At 42.3% G+C, this 13,836-nt stretch overlaps 1 protein-coding gene across 1 annotated transcript in view; it reads right to left on the minus strand.

Annotated features, from left to right (window-relative positions):
• Nucleotides 1-13,836, minus strand: part of CACNA2D3 (calcium voltage-gated channel auxiliary subunit alpha2delta 3) — a 901,045-nt gene that overhangs the window by 208,282 nt on the left and 678,927 nt on the right. The window contains exons 15-16 of the mRNA XM_070359574.1: nucleotides 5,639-5,710; nucleotides 4,309-4,389 (exon numbers count right to left, since the gene is read on the minus strand). Coding sequence (XP_070215675.1) covers nucleotides 4,309-4,389; nucleotides 5,639-5,710 — 153 coding nt within the window. The remainder of the gene's footprint in view (nucleotides 1-4,308; nucleotides 4,390-5,638; nucleotides 5,711-13,836) is intronic.

The raw sequence follows: 13,836 nt of genomic DNA on the forward strand, positions 1-13,836 counted from the left end.
AAAGCCCCAAGAAAACTGGAGTGGGTAGCCTGTCCTTTCTCTAGTGGATCTTCCTGATCCAGGAGTCAAACTGGGGTCTCCTGCATTGCAGGCAGATTCTTTACCAACTGAGCTAAGCCATCAGGGAAGCTCTCTTTCACTTTCATGTGTGAGACAGAATCTACGGGTCTATCCATCAGGTCTCCCTGGGGTCTGGCCCCTACCTACTTACCCAGCATTTCCTTCCTCCACTCATTGCCTCTCAAGAGCTCATGACAGCAACAATAAACCCCCTGCAGCTTTTTTCTCCCACTGAGACCTTTACTCAATGAATGCAAGCTGTCCAGAGCACTACTCCTTCCCACTTCTCCCCAGCTATGAGCTCAGCCTCATGATCTTCTCCTATAAACATGTCTCTCCTGTTGCGCCCTCCTTTCCATATCATGTCTCCATAAAACTCTGAGAATTTTTCCATTACTACCTTCACCTTAATGCATGAAAATGCCACACTTCCTTTTCTGCCCGCTTCTCAACCCTAGCTGGATGTCTTTCCTTCATCTGCCTTATTCTAGACACTCCCCCATCAGAATGGGCTCTCTGTGGGAAAGGAAGCCTTTCATTCATCTTTTGACTGTTCCAGCCTCTAGCATAATGTCTAGCACATGGCAGGTGCTCCAGTTAAGGTCTGCACGTATTTAAGATAGTCATCACTTTACCCAAATATTACCTCATTCATCTTTAAAATTTGAGCTAGAGTAAATATCGAACGTAAGCTGAAAAGGAGAAGCTGATTTGCTATGGGTGGTACATAGTCAGTCCTCCTCAAGCCTGTACCTGAGAAAGTCTTCTTGACATTCAGAAACTATCTGGTTAAAATCCTTCCCAGGAGAACAGTGAGAAAATAACATCAGAATGTTTTGTTGGTTCGTTGACTGCAAATGGATATAACCTAATGTAGATGGAAGAAGAGAAACTTAGCAAATCTCAAAACACATTCCCCATTCTGTGGATGAGTCTCTCAAAAAACCTAAAACTTGTAGATGGCAATGTCCAACATTTGCTTAGGGCCTCAAATCAATATACAGATGAAATCTCTAATTTTTGTTTCATCTGAAATACAACTAGCCATTCTGTCCATTCTGACATGCAGTCCCGTGCCGCAGTCAGAGAGCAGATGGGACACAAGGCCTCCCGGCACTTGGGGCTGCCAAAGGGGCCCCCATCCTGAAGCACGCTCTCCTGGTGGCCAGAGGCCTTGTGGTGCAAAAGCCTGGGGAAGGAGGTGCTTCCCTTCCAAGTGCAGAGAATCGGGACTAATGAAGTGAACCCAATTATAAAATGGCTCTTTACATTAACAGAGGCTGTGGTGTCTGGAAATTATTGCTGGGGTGTCTGGAATTCTTAATAAAAATTACAGGAAGTCTGATTGCTTGTGGGAAAATCTGTGAAGCTAATGGAAAAGAAAGAATTCTATCAATATCTTCTGGGAAAACCACATGAGCCAAGAGCTGACTCATCTTTACAAGGTGTTAATCAAGAGAAAAAGGTGTGATCTGCACTCTGATCCCTGGAGCTCTCCTCTCCTAGATGAGAGAGCCCCATTCACCCACGGTTCACTCCAGCTGCCATGGACACCTCTTCCCACAGCTCTGGTGGGGACCAGAGGAAGGGCAACTTAGGTTAAGGTATGCCACCTGGGTCTCTGGTTCCCAGACCCTTTGGGGAAAGCAGCCAATTTTCTGTAGCTGATCTTCTTCTTATCCCCTTATTACACTTTGTTTCCTTCATCATTTACTTGCTGAGTTATAACGAGAAATAATAAGAGTTATTTCACATATCTTCATCTAAAAATGGGACCAAGTGGTACTTGTTTCGTGGGAGTGTAACGAGGATTCAGTGGGAACAGTGAATATAAAGCACTTTTACCATACTAAACACACAGTGAAAAGTTCAGTGAATGTCTTATTGTATTATTTTAGCTACTAATTTTTTTAATATATTTTAACTATTACTATTATTGTCCTTTATTGTTTCTTATGGCTCTAGGCTTCAGTTCAGTTCACTCAGTTGTGTCCAACTCTTTGCAAGCCCATGGACTGCAGCATGCCAGGCTTCCCCCATCACCAACTCCCAGAGCTTGCTCAGACTCATGTCCATCAAGTCAGTGATGCCATCCAACCATCTCATCCTCTGTCGTCCCCTTCTCCCACCTTCAATCTTTTCCAGCATCAGGGTCTTTTCCAATGGGTCAGTTCTTCACATCAGGTGGCTAAAGTATTGGGGTTTCAGCTTCAGCATCAGTCCTCCCAATGAATATTCAGGACTGATTTCCTTTAGGATGGACTGGTTGGATCTCCTTGCAGTCCAAGGGACTCTCAAGAGTCTTCTCCAACACCACAGTTCAAAAGCATCAATTCTGCAGCACTCAGCTTTCTTTATGGTCCAACTCTCACATCCATATATGACTACTGGAAAAACACAGCCTTGACCGGATGGACCTATGTTTACAAAGTAATGTCTCTACTTTTTAATATGCTGTCTAGGTTGGTAATAGCTAAAAGCATGCACTGCTAGTTTGAGACTTGGCAAGATATTTAAATTTTCTGAGTCTCTTGTTTCTTTAGCCAAGGATAGCAGTGTCTACTGCATTAAGTGAGATAATGCTATAAAGATCTTAGTACATTGCCTAGTAGAAGAAGCTTTGAAAAACAAATTCACAGGGTAATTGTTACCATTTCCTATATGTTCTGGGCTCCCAAGGTGGCTCAGTGGTAAAGAATCCACCTGCCAGTGCAGGAGACATGCATCCCAGGGTCAGGAAGATCCCCTGGAGGAGGAAATAGCAACCCACTCCAGTATTCTTGCCTGAAGAATCCCATGGACAGAGAAGCCTGGTGAGCTATACAGTCCATGGGGTTGCAGAGTTAGACACAACAGAGTGACCAAGCACACACACACCTATATGTTCATCCTTTCTGGATTTACTGGGCATATATTAAATAGTGGCCCTGTATCTGGGCTTCTACATCTTAGTTGATGCTAGAGGCTTAAGAGTGGTAAAGGTTGGATGCTCTTTCTTAAACAGTGAGCCAGCAATTCTGGGCCTCTAAGTCTAAGGATTTCAATAAGAGTAAAGTCCACTATCTTTATGGGCCTCAAATAGCTCCCTAACCCCCTGACTTTCCACCTCTAGGGAGCTAAACAGTTTTCAACATGTGCTTTTGTGAGTTTGGGTCAACCAGATGTCGTATTACACTCTGGAAACTGAACTCCAAATGGAAAAGCCCTTTTGGTGAAAGAACCCGGCTGTCAGAGCTCCAGGGTGATAGCAGGAAGAAAGACCTTTGTCATCTCAGTAAACCCAATCAGAAAATTTATTTTGTTAATGAGGCCACCTTTTGTAGCCTGGATACCTGATTTTAGCTTAGAGTTGATTTCCTTTGATTATGAAGGTAGCTTTCTAATTTGATCACCTAAATGGAATCAGCACATGGGAACAGACACACCTAAGAAGTTTCCTCTTCTAGGAGTGGATCAGGTTCTAAGGCCCATCTAGGAAGCACTGGGAAGAACCTGACCTTATGGGTTCTCTGAGAAGCCTGGGCCAAGAGGTAGAGGTGCAGCATGGGCTTCTGGAAAGTGGTGATGTGCTGATGTCCACAGCTAAGGGGAGCCTGAGAAGGCAGGGGTTCACACCTTGAGTCCGAACAGTCCCCTATGGATCTCACTCCTCAGCTCTCTATCCAATCTTCGCATGACATATTTTGCTTTCTTAGGAAAAACACCATACAGTGAAATGATTTCAGGTGGCATGTAGACCCTGTATTTAAGCTTTCCTACTGCACCCTCTCAACTGTCCCCAGAATTCAAAACAAACTTACACTTCTCTTACTGCCATACGTTTAATGTAGCACTAGGAAAGGAATATTAATTTGTACCCCATTACCTTTCAGGATAAAGGGAATATTTATTCAGTAGAAGCAGGGACCACTTTTATTTGTGCCTCATTGGGTTTCTGTTAAGAAGCAACAGATTTTAGGGGGTCCTCAGATTGGGGTAAGTCAAGACTGGCTTAGAAAATCATCAGAGGTGTAAGACCTGTATAGTCGTCCTGCAGACTTGTGTAGACTTTCACAGGCCCATACAAACCTGGGTGGGTGCATGTAGACCTAATCAGATCTTCCTGGACTGTTATTATTCTACCGAAACAAAACAACACAGAATCCGCTAGAAAGAGTGAGTTTCCTTCAAGCTTTTCTTGTCACTATGGCAGGCTGCGAGATTATCTCATGCATCTGGCTCTCGACTCTTAATTAAGCGATGCATTACCTTATATTTGGGGATAGTCTTCAGAAGTTCTTTCACTGGGACATCTGTGCCGACCACACCGAGAAGAATGCCTTTTGATCTCTATTGAAAAGAAACATTAAACAATAAAAACAACAGAATGTTAATTTGGCAGAATAAATATAATGTCCTGAAAAGTCACACACCATAGGCACTGTCTGGAGCCTTCTTCAAACTGAGAGAAATTGAAGCTTAATCCAGATTTGCAAGAGGTAACTTCTATTCCCCACCCAAAACATTCCTAGGACAGAATGGGAGCTTCTCAGGCCAAACATTGCCTATTATAACCCTCAACACACACCCTAAGAACCATTTCCTTTTCTCTCCTGAGAATTAAGAATCTGAAGAGGCCAAGGAGTTTCAATCATTAATCAGCTTCTCTTACAGAAACTTTTTACAGGAAACACTTAGCATGTTAACTATGTTCTCAATTTATACTGCCATCTGGCGCCCAGGAGAAAGAGACTAAATAGCCAGAGAAAGATGCAAAAACCCTAACATTTTTCCAAACAGTTGGAACCAAGGAATGGGGTAAAGGAATAGGCCTCTAGGGTTCCAGGTCCCAAGGTCAACGTGATGTGCTATACTTTCTGATGTCAGAAAGGGCCTTCTAGAATAAGATACACATTGCTACTATCCTGCCTGCTGTTTCACCCCAATGCAACTGCCCCCAGAACCTCAGGCCATGTTCCTATTTGGAAATAGGGTCTTTGTAGATGTACTTAATCAAGGATCTCAAAGTGAAATCATCCTGGATGCAGGATGGGGCCTGTATCCAACAATTTGTGTCTTTATAAGAGGAAAGGATACAGAGAAAAGCAGAGAAGAGGGCCGTGTGAAGACAGAGGTGGAGACTGGAGTGGGCAAGGAAGGAGTCTCCCCTACAATTGACTTCTTAATTTTAGACTTCTGGCCCCTAGAATTGTTAAAATACACGTCTATTGTAAGCCATCCCATCTGTAACACTTCACTGTCACAGCCCTGGGGATCTAATTCAAGGTTGGGACCTATAAATGAGAGTGAGATCATCCCATCACAATCAAGGATTCTTTCTGGAGATTTCCTTCCTCTGGTCATTTAAACACTTCAGTTTTGGAAAAGTGGTGCATACTGTAAAAAGATGCCTGCTTAAATTCCTCTCATCTATTCTTGATTTCATGATTCTAACAGCAGGATTAAAAGTGAGGAAAAATTATACATCCTCCATCCTTAAATTAAATAAGTAAATAAAGGTCACCAGAACTTGAGTCAGAGAGGGTCTGAGTTAACGACCCCCTTAGCATCAAGAAGGAAATCCAGTCACTGTACTCACAGTCTCATTCTGCTTACTAAACACAGGCATGGCGACCGTGGTCATCAGGACGGGGCCCTGATCATCAGCAAGCTGGATGGAGAAAGAAAAGCCGGTTACCTGAGAATAGTCTGGAAGAAACAGTGCCAGGGGCCATACCTTTTCACTGTCTCATCCCTTCCTGACCAGGGGCTGTTGGAAATGGACCAGTGTCCACTCAAGTCTTTATAGCTTAGGTGGGAGGACAATATTCCTCTACCTGGATGTGCTGATGAGGATCCTAGCTTCTTCTCACGGGTGGGGGAAACAATGATAGCTACCATCAGTCACTCCAGCTGATCTGTTTACTGCATTCAGCCATTTGAGTTCAAATAAAGCCCTGTTTGGATCCTAGTGATTCATTTTATTTTATTACTACAGATTGATTTTATCGTTTTACTTTACAGACTTTATGTTCAATATGTGCAATATTAATGCTTCTCCTTAATGCGGAAATTGAGGATCAGAAAGCATGAGCATAAGGGGTTTTATGAGTTGCCCCTGCTGCAAACAATGGAATCTGGAAGCATTTATTCTCCCCAAGGTAGCTGAGTCATGGCCCTTTTGAATCTCTACATATATCTGCATGCCAGTCCCAGATGGAAAACAAACAAAATGAAAAAATAACTTATCCATTTCATCCCTGAATCACTGGTAACTGAAGCTGAACATTCCTCCTGGAAGAACAACCCTTGAATTTGGCCCATAGTATACTTCTGTAACTCATTGAACTGCATACAAGTGCACGGAGACCCACCATCATATCTGTCTTTCACAACAGTGTCAGGAGAAAGGTATAAACCCCTACCTTGCTCTGTGAGCAAATGGGGAAACTGACTCTTAGATAACAGTAGGCTTTGGTCCAAGACAAACCTGGTTCTAGTTCTCAGCTTTGAATCTTTATCTAACCCTTCATGTTCTCATATAAAATAGCACCAACTATTCCTCAGCATTGTTGCCATGAAGATAAAATGTGAAACTGTCCATCAAAGTACTTGGCATATGCAAGTGCTCAAAGGATGTTAGTTTCCTTTCCCTGCCTTCAAGATCACATGGCTAGCAAGTAGCAGAGTCTCCAGGAAGATTAAGGCATGTGGCACTGACGACAGGGACCAAAATTGGCCAAAATTGGCCAATCAGTAGGAGAGGTTTACTTCCTGGTTTCATAGTCTATTCAAGCTTCAAATAAAGCAACCTGTGAATGAGAATCCACTATCTTCAGGCTGGAGTGTTTTCTGATGTTTGGGCACTTTTGCGTCACTTTTAATTTCACAGAAAAGAAGGTGTTGTTCCCTCAGTCTTTTTTGAAAAGACTATTATAAGCAGACGATCCTGAAATCTAGAGGGTCCTATGGACTGAGGTCCCCATGGACTGGCAGGCCTCCTGAGAACAGGTCATTAAATTTGGTCAATATTTTACCAGTCTTCTTCCAATAGGTTATTTGAGCAATAGGACAGCATTTCTTGTGATGTAGTATGAAGAAGCGGCAGCATCTTCAGCATCTGAGTGCCCTGCTGCTGCTGCTGCTAAGTCGCTTCAGTCGTGTCCGACTCTGTGCGACCCCATAGACGGCAGCCCACCAGGCTCCCCCATCCCTGGGATTCTCCAGGCAAGAATACTGGAGTGGGTTGCCATTTTCTTCTCCAATGCATGAAAGTGAAAAGTCAAAGTGAATTCGCTCAGTCGTGTCCAACTCTTAGCGACCCCATGGACTGCAGCCTACCAGGCTCCTCTGTCCATGGGATTTTCCAGGAAGAGTATTGGAGTGGGGTGCCATTGCCTTCTCCAATCTGAGTGCCCTAAAAATGCATAATTTCAAACCTTCTCCAGATTCTCTGAATCTGAATCTTTATTCTAATAATTAGTATGCATATTAAAATTCAAGAAGCACTGTTAAAAGGAAATCCTTTCCACCATCAATAATGATGACAGTTGAAGAGAAACTTATATGAGTTGGGAAAACCCTTAACAGAGACAGAGAAAACCATGTTTTTATCCGTTTTACCTGTATGTCAAGATGGGCCTATTCCTCCATGACAAGCAAAACAATGCAAGAATCTCATGATCCCTCAAGGACTGGAAATTCATGATGTGACAGTAAATTTTATGTAGCAACCTGATTAGGCAATGGTCATTAGCTCAAACAACAGCGTAGATGCTGTAAATGTATTTTTTAAATGTAATTAACACTTAAAGTAGTTGACTTTAGAGATGGCCAAAATGATGGAGTAGGAAGACTCTGAAATCACCTCCTCCCGAGGACAAACCAAAATTACAACTACTTACAGGGCAATTATCTATGAGAACAACCTGAAGACTAGCAGAAAAGATTTTCTACAACTGAAGACATAAAGAAGGAACCACAGTGTGATGCATAGGAGGGGCGGAGTCGTGATAAAGTCGAGACCCACACATCCACGCCAGCATTTACAAATGGAGGAACACCATAACTGTCGAGGCACTCCCCAAGGAGCAAGTGGTCTGAGCTCCAGGCTCCTCAGCCCAGGGACCCTACACTGGGAAGTCAAGACCCCTGAACATGTGGCTTTGAAAATCAGCAGGACTTATCTTTAGAGGAGGCATGGAGTTATAGGACATGGAGATTCTGCTCTTAAAGAGCACTCGCAAAATCTCACACTTTTCAATTCCCAGCACAGAGGCAGTAATTTAAAAGAAACCTAAGTCAGACGTCTTACTTATCCTCGGAATCTAAAACACAAAACAAACAAGCTAAAATAAAAACAAATTCACAGATGAACAGACAGATGACTGCTGGAGGGGAGGGGTGGAGGGTGGGAATAAAATAGGTGAAGGGGTTTAAGAGATACAAACCTCCAGCGATAAAACAAGTAAGCCATGGGGATGTAATACACAACATAAGGAATGTGGTCAGTAATATAATAATTTTGTACAGGGACAGATGGTTACTAGACATAGTGATGATCATTTCATAATGTTTGCAAATGTCAAATCACTATGTAGTACATCTGAAACTAAGATAATATTATAGGTCAACTATATTTCAATAAAAACTCAGTAGACTTTGATAAAGCAGATTACTCTCCATAATCTGTGTGTGTTTTAGTCAATCAGTCAAGGACTTAAGACAAAAACAGTTTTCCCAAGGAAAACGGAAGGAATTTTTCCCAAGGAAGAAGGAACTCTTCTTCCAGACTGTCTTGAGACCCAACACTGTAAAACCCCATTCTGCTGGAATTTCCAGCCTGCCGACCTGCCCTACAGTGTTCAGATGTGTCAGTCCCCAGCGCGTATGTAGGTGGCAGTTGCTTAAAATCTCTCCCTCCCCTCTCTCCTTGTGTGTGTACTTATCTTACATTTAAGGGAAAAACATACACACACATCGCTTATGGTTTTCTTTCTCTGGAGAATCAGGAGTAATACACATTTAATCATGTAATCTATTATTTGCGGCGGCCTAATTTTGGTACTAGTATAAATAAACAAACTATATATAATATTAATAACCAAATAATATTAACTATGAGATAATGCTGACAATCACTGTTGCAGGAACCAAGGCAACCAGTATATAACAGTTTCTGGAACCATGGTTCCAATACCTTGCTAAATATACTTAAAGTATACTATGGCCAACAAGGGGGGCATGCAATGCCATTTTCAAAGGCAGAACCAAGCCACGATGAATAATTCCCCCAGAATCAGAAACCTTCCCACATTCTGACTCCTTGAGTAAACCTTAATGCTACACAGAAAACTGATTTGAACTGATCCATAACCCTGGGTAACTTCCACTCTGGAGCTCAAATCAAAATTTCAAGCAATGCCAATATGTACCATGGATGAAGTAAAAACATAGCCACTGACAATAATGAGAAATGAAACTTTTTCCTGCAAACAGTAAAAATCAGTTATAAGTCACTGGTAATTGTCCTGGCCCAAATACAAGATCAGGGGAAACTAACTTCTAAATATTAAGCCAGGATATAGTATCAACTTCATTCAGGGGCTAATTCCAAATATAATTAATGTACCATTACTTAAATTAAAAAAAAAAAAACCATAATACTGCATTTGCACAGAAACCATTCATTTTTAAACAGCCACAGGTAAACAAAGGAGATGCAGTGGGCTCAGTCTAGCCACTGCTATGAGCTCACATGCTCCTCTTTCAGGGACCGTTCTGGCTCAGATGTGCATTGGTTTGGCCAGAACCCTAACCTGTAGTCCTTCCGATCATACACCAACTCATCAGTATGGCTATGAGGGCTGGCAGCACTCCGGAAATAACACTTGCACAGCGTGAAGATGCTCTTCTGCACCCACCAGTTCCACCTTTCCTACTCTCCAGTGGGTCTGGGTTCTGCGAACCTTAAACATTTCGTGGAGAAGGAACATCAAATTGAAAGTTAATATGCACAGTAAGCACCTTTCGATTGAGAGGCATTCTGTACTCCTGCCACAGGAAAAAGCAGCTTGTGGCAAAAGGTTTTTTTCTCAAGACCACCCATCAAGAGTTACGCAGCCAACCACAGCCAGACACCCTCTGTCCCCACACCACACTAGAGGGTCCCTGCTTTTCTGTGGCTCCCTAACCTGTAAAGGCCACTGAGGCAAGAACACTGCCTATGATTCATAGACACGTCTTCCAAGAAAAATGCAGACATAAAGTCAACATTCATTTTCCAAGGTTAGGAATGGGAGAGGGGGGTCGCAATGGTCCATCTGGGCAAAATCCCATTAACTGAAGTCCAAGTGTGAATCCCAAAATGAACTGCCATTCAATTACACTTGCCCAGGCTTTGAACAGGCCTCTGAAATGCTTGGTTGTGGTATTCAGCTGTATAAAAAGTGTATATTATTCCATATCCTTCATTTCCTATGCTACATAATGGAGACCATTCTGGTATCAAAGGAAATGATGAATAATAATACCGAACATCTGGTTTATAAAACACAAACTTGCTCAACAGATTGACTGCTTCCTGTCAGCTTCCCAAGTTAATCATGCATGTGGGCTCATATGAATATGCATTTAGATTCATGTGCGAGGTACATGCAGTGATGCCAGGCTTCTCCTCCTAAGGCCTGATTAGTTTCCCACTAACGGCTGTAGGGTGCGGCCCAGATAGGATAACAGCAGCGGGTTTGTGGTCTACCGATTCTGCTGCAGGTCTAGTCATTATTATTCATCGATTCCCTTGATAAACATTCCCTGAGCATCAGCTATGTGCCAAGTTTCATGCCACGTGCTGGGAAGACAACCAGGGATAAGACACAGGTCTTAGCCCTGAGGAACCACAAGTCCACCAGCAGGGACAGGAAAGAATGGGGCAGAAAGGGGAGAGCTGGCTGGGCCAGGCACACTGGCTCCCATTACATGAGCAGAAGGCTGTCTTCTTCATGACCAGCCCGAACAAAAATAAAAATACTCTTCCGGCCTTCTTGGACCAATTCAGAAGCTTTCTGAAAACCAGGTTAACAACACTAGCAACAAGTTATCTGCTGCACAGCAATTTCATCAATTACTTTACTTAAGAATATTTGCAAATGGAACAATGCAGGGTAGACCTTTTGAAAAAATTGCCTAGCACTTCTTTTTTTCTTCTGTTTGCAAATACCAACCCCGTCCTTTAGGGAAATATTCTTCAGCCTTTCCATACACAGTGTTTTATTGACAGTTAACTTCTCCCACCCTGCACATGTGGCTGGGCATCCAACTCAGGCTGTGCCAACCACAGCCCTTCACATGCACACACACACACACACACACTCACTCAACTCTCTCTGCCCAGGTCACACTGATTGCTTTATTAATTAGACACATGGACTCAAAGTAGGCTATTTGGGGACTTTTCCTTTTTTCCATCTGGAGTGAATAAGAAAAACTCTCTACACTGCTTTGTGTGTGGTTTTAGGAATGTAAGCCTGATAGCCATATCCCCTCTTCACAGAGAAGCAATTGAGAAAATAAAGTCAACCCAGAAAGATGAGGAGAGATGAGCGTGTGTGTGTGTATGTGTATGTGTGTGTGTAATGAGGGAAAAGCAGAAGGAGAGGGAGGGAGGGAGGAAGGGGGATAGGATGGGAAGCTACCAGTCCTAAAAGCCTTCAACCCTAAGATCAACTCCATCCATGCTTTCTTCTATTGGGATAAATTGAGGCAGTTTTTTCTCTTTGCCCAAAAGGACATGCACTGGACTTGTGACTTTTCAAGGACATCTGCTATGTTGCCTTCTTTCACGTCTCCATTCAGAGGATGCTTGCTAGGGCCAGTGGCAGAATTCTCTGTTCATCCTGTAGCTGGAGGGCCCTGGTGATGAGTGCCAAGCCCCAGAGAAAGGAGGTAAGCGGGACTCCTGGCTCTGAGAAGGCATCTGAGTGAGTCAAGGGCGTCAGGCTCGGCAGCTCATTTGAGGGTTGCCAGGTGGTTTTCAGCAGAGCCTCCTGCCATCTGCTCAGCCCTGGAGGTTTGGGCCAAGAGAGAAGGTTGTGCACAAGTGGGGAACTCAGTTTGGGAGGAGAATGGCCCTAAGCCAAGAACAAAGGCCTTCTCTCCACAAATATCATATTTCTTCTATCCTTTCTCCTATGTTTATACGTTTTACTTTCTTATTAAAGTTGATCAGCATATTGACTGTTAATAAAATACATCATACAAATGTATAACATAATACAGAAATACTTTATATATGTGTGTATATAATTTGTGAGTACACAGCTGCATCTCTTGTCTTCCTTCCAACACCTAGCATGACATGAACTTGCACTCCAGAAAAAGACACTGCCACCATCTAGAGGCACTCAGGGTGAATTGCAGGCACAAGGTCCTGGGCAATAAACCATTTACAGGCCTTACCAATAAAAACGCATTTAAATTGTAACCAGTGTCACTTAGTTTCCCATCAAACTGATATCAACTATTACTTCTGCCAATAACCTTTGGGGGAAATATGCAGCTGTGTACATCTTTAAATATCAGATGAAACATTTTGAAAGGAGAACCACTGATTCTTAAAAAAAAAAATAGTGTTCATGATCTGAGAACATGATGGGAGTATGCAGGAAAAGGGAGGGTTCTTTCCCACCCACTTTCTCAAACACATATTTAAAGATGGCAGATGTCATCCATGTTCTCCAGTTTCCACACCCCATGGTGAACAGAAAGCTGGAGAGTAGAAAGTTAACAGAATAACACTCTGTACAAATTAGTTGGTGAGATAGCACTAAGGAGAAGGTCATGGAAACATAGATCTAGTAAAGAGGACATGTGTAGAGTATGGAGATATATAGAGTCCCTCCCACCCACCCCTCTGCCCCCACCGCACACACAGAGAAGATCCCTGGACCTTTCCACCTTTCCCAGACCAAAAAGGTGCTCTGCTTATTTCCCTCCCCAGAATGTCCCTCTCTTTCTACCATCACAACATCCCTTATCGTCAATGTGAATAGAAGTAGCAGGGTAAGAACCTGGTAAGAACCATACTCAGTGATCTGTCTTAAATTTCTGTACTGGGTATACACAGAAGGACCTTTTCTTAGGAGAAACATATAGGCCCTCGTCAGAGGTAGAACATACGTGAAAAGCCACTGAAACACAGAAACTAAATCCTATTGGTGTATTTTTAAGCCTGAAAAGGAATCTCAGTATCAATCCACACTGTCTGCTTGGCTAATATTAACATTATCTGACTCTGGTTGTGAATTTTAGACTGCCACAGCTATTAGTGATGATCATGAAATTTGCTGGCTGTTTCAACACTGGCTGATTTTAAACAAGAGGATTTACATACACAGGCACAGTTAAAAATTAATTTACTCAATAATCTAAGAAGTCATTTTGAAATGAGAAGGGAAAGCAAGTATAGCTTGCTTCAGCAATAAAACCAAAAGATTCTTAAATCACTACTCTGTGTGTGTATCTTTAAGTGCTTTCTAAAGAATCTCTCTCTTTTCTGTATGATTGAAAATTTTAATAAAAAGAACATTCCATAAATTCTCACTTACAGAAAACATTTTATAAATAAAACCATTGAGTAGAATATGCTTGAAATGAATATTAATGTCTTAAACTAAGTAAAACAAATAAATAATAATAATCCTACTTAAATCCCTTTTTCCATAAAGATCAAAATAGTCCTTTATACAAACCATGGTAATACTCTGATATGGAAATGCTATCAGAATAACTTTTTATAGT

The sequence above is a fragment of the Bos mutus genome, chromosome 22 (genome assembly GCF_027580195.1).
Source record: "Bos mutus isolate GX-2022 chromosome 22, NWIPB_WYAK_1.1, whole genome shotgun sequence".
Classification (NCBI taxonomy): Eukaryota; Metazoa; Chordata; class Mammalia; order Artiodactyla; family Bovidae; genus Bos; species Bos mutus.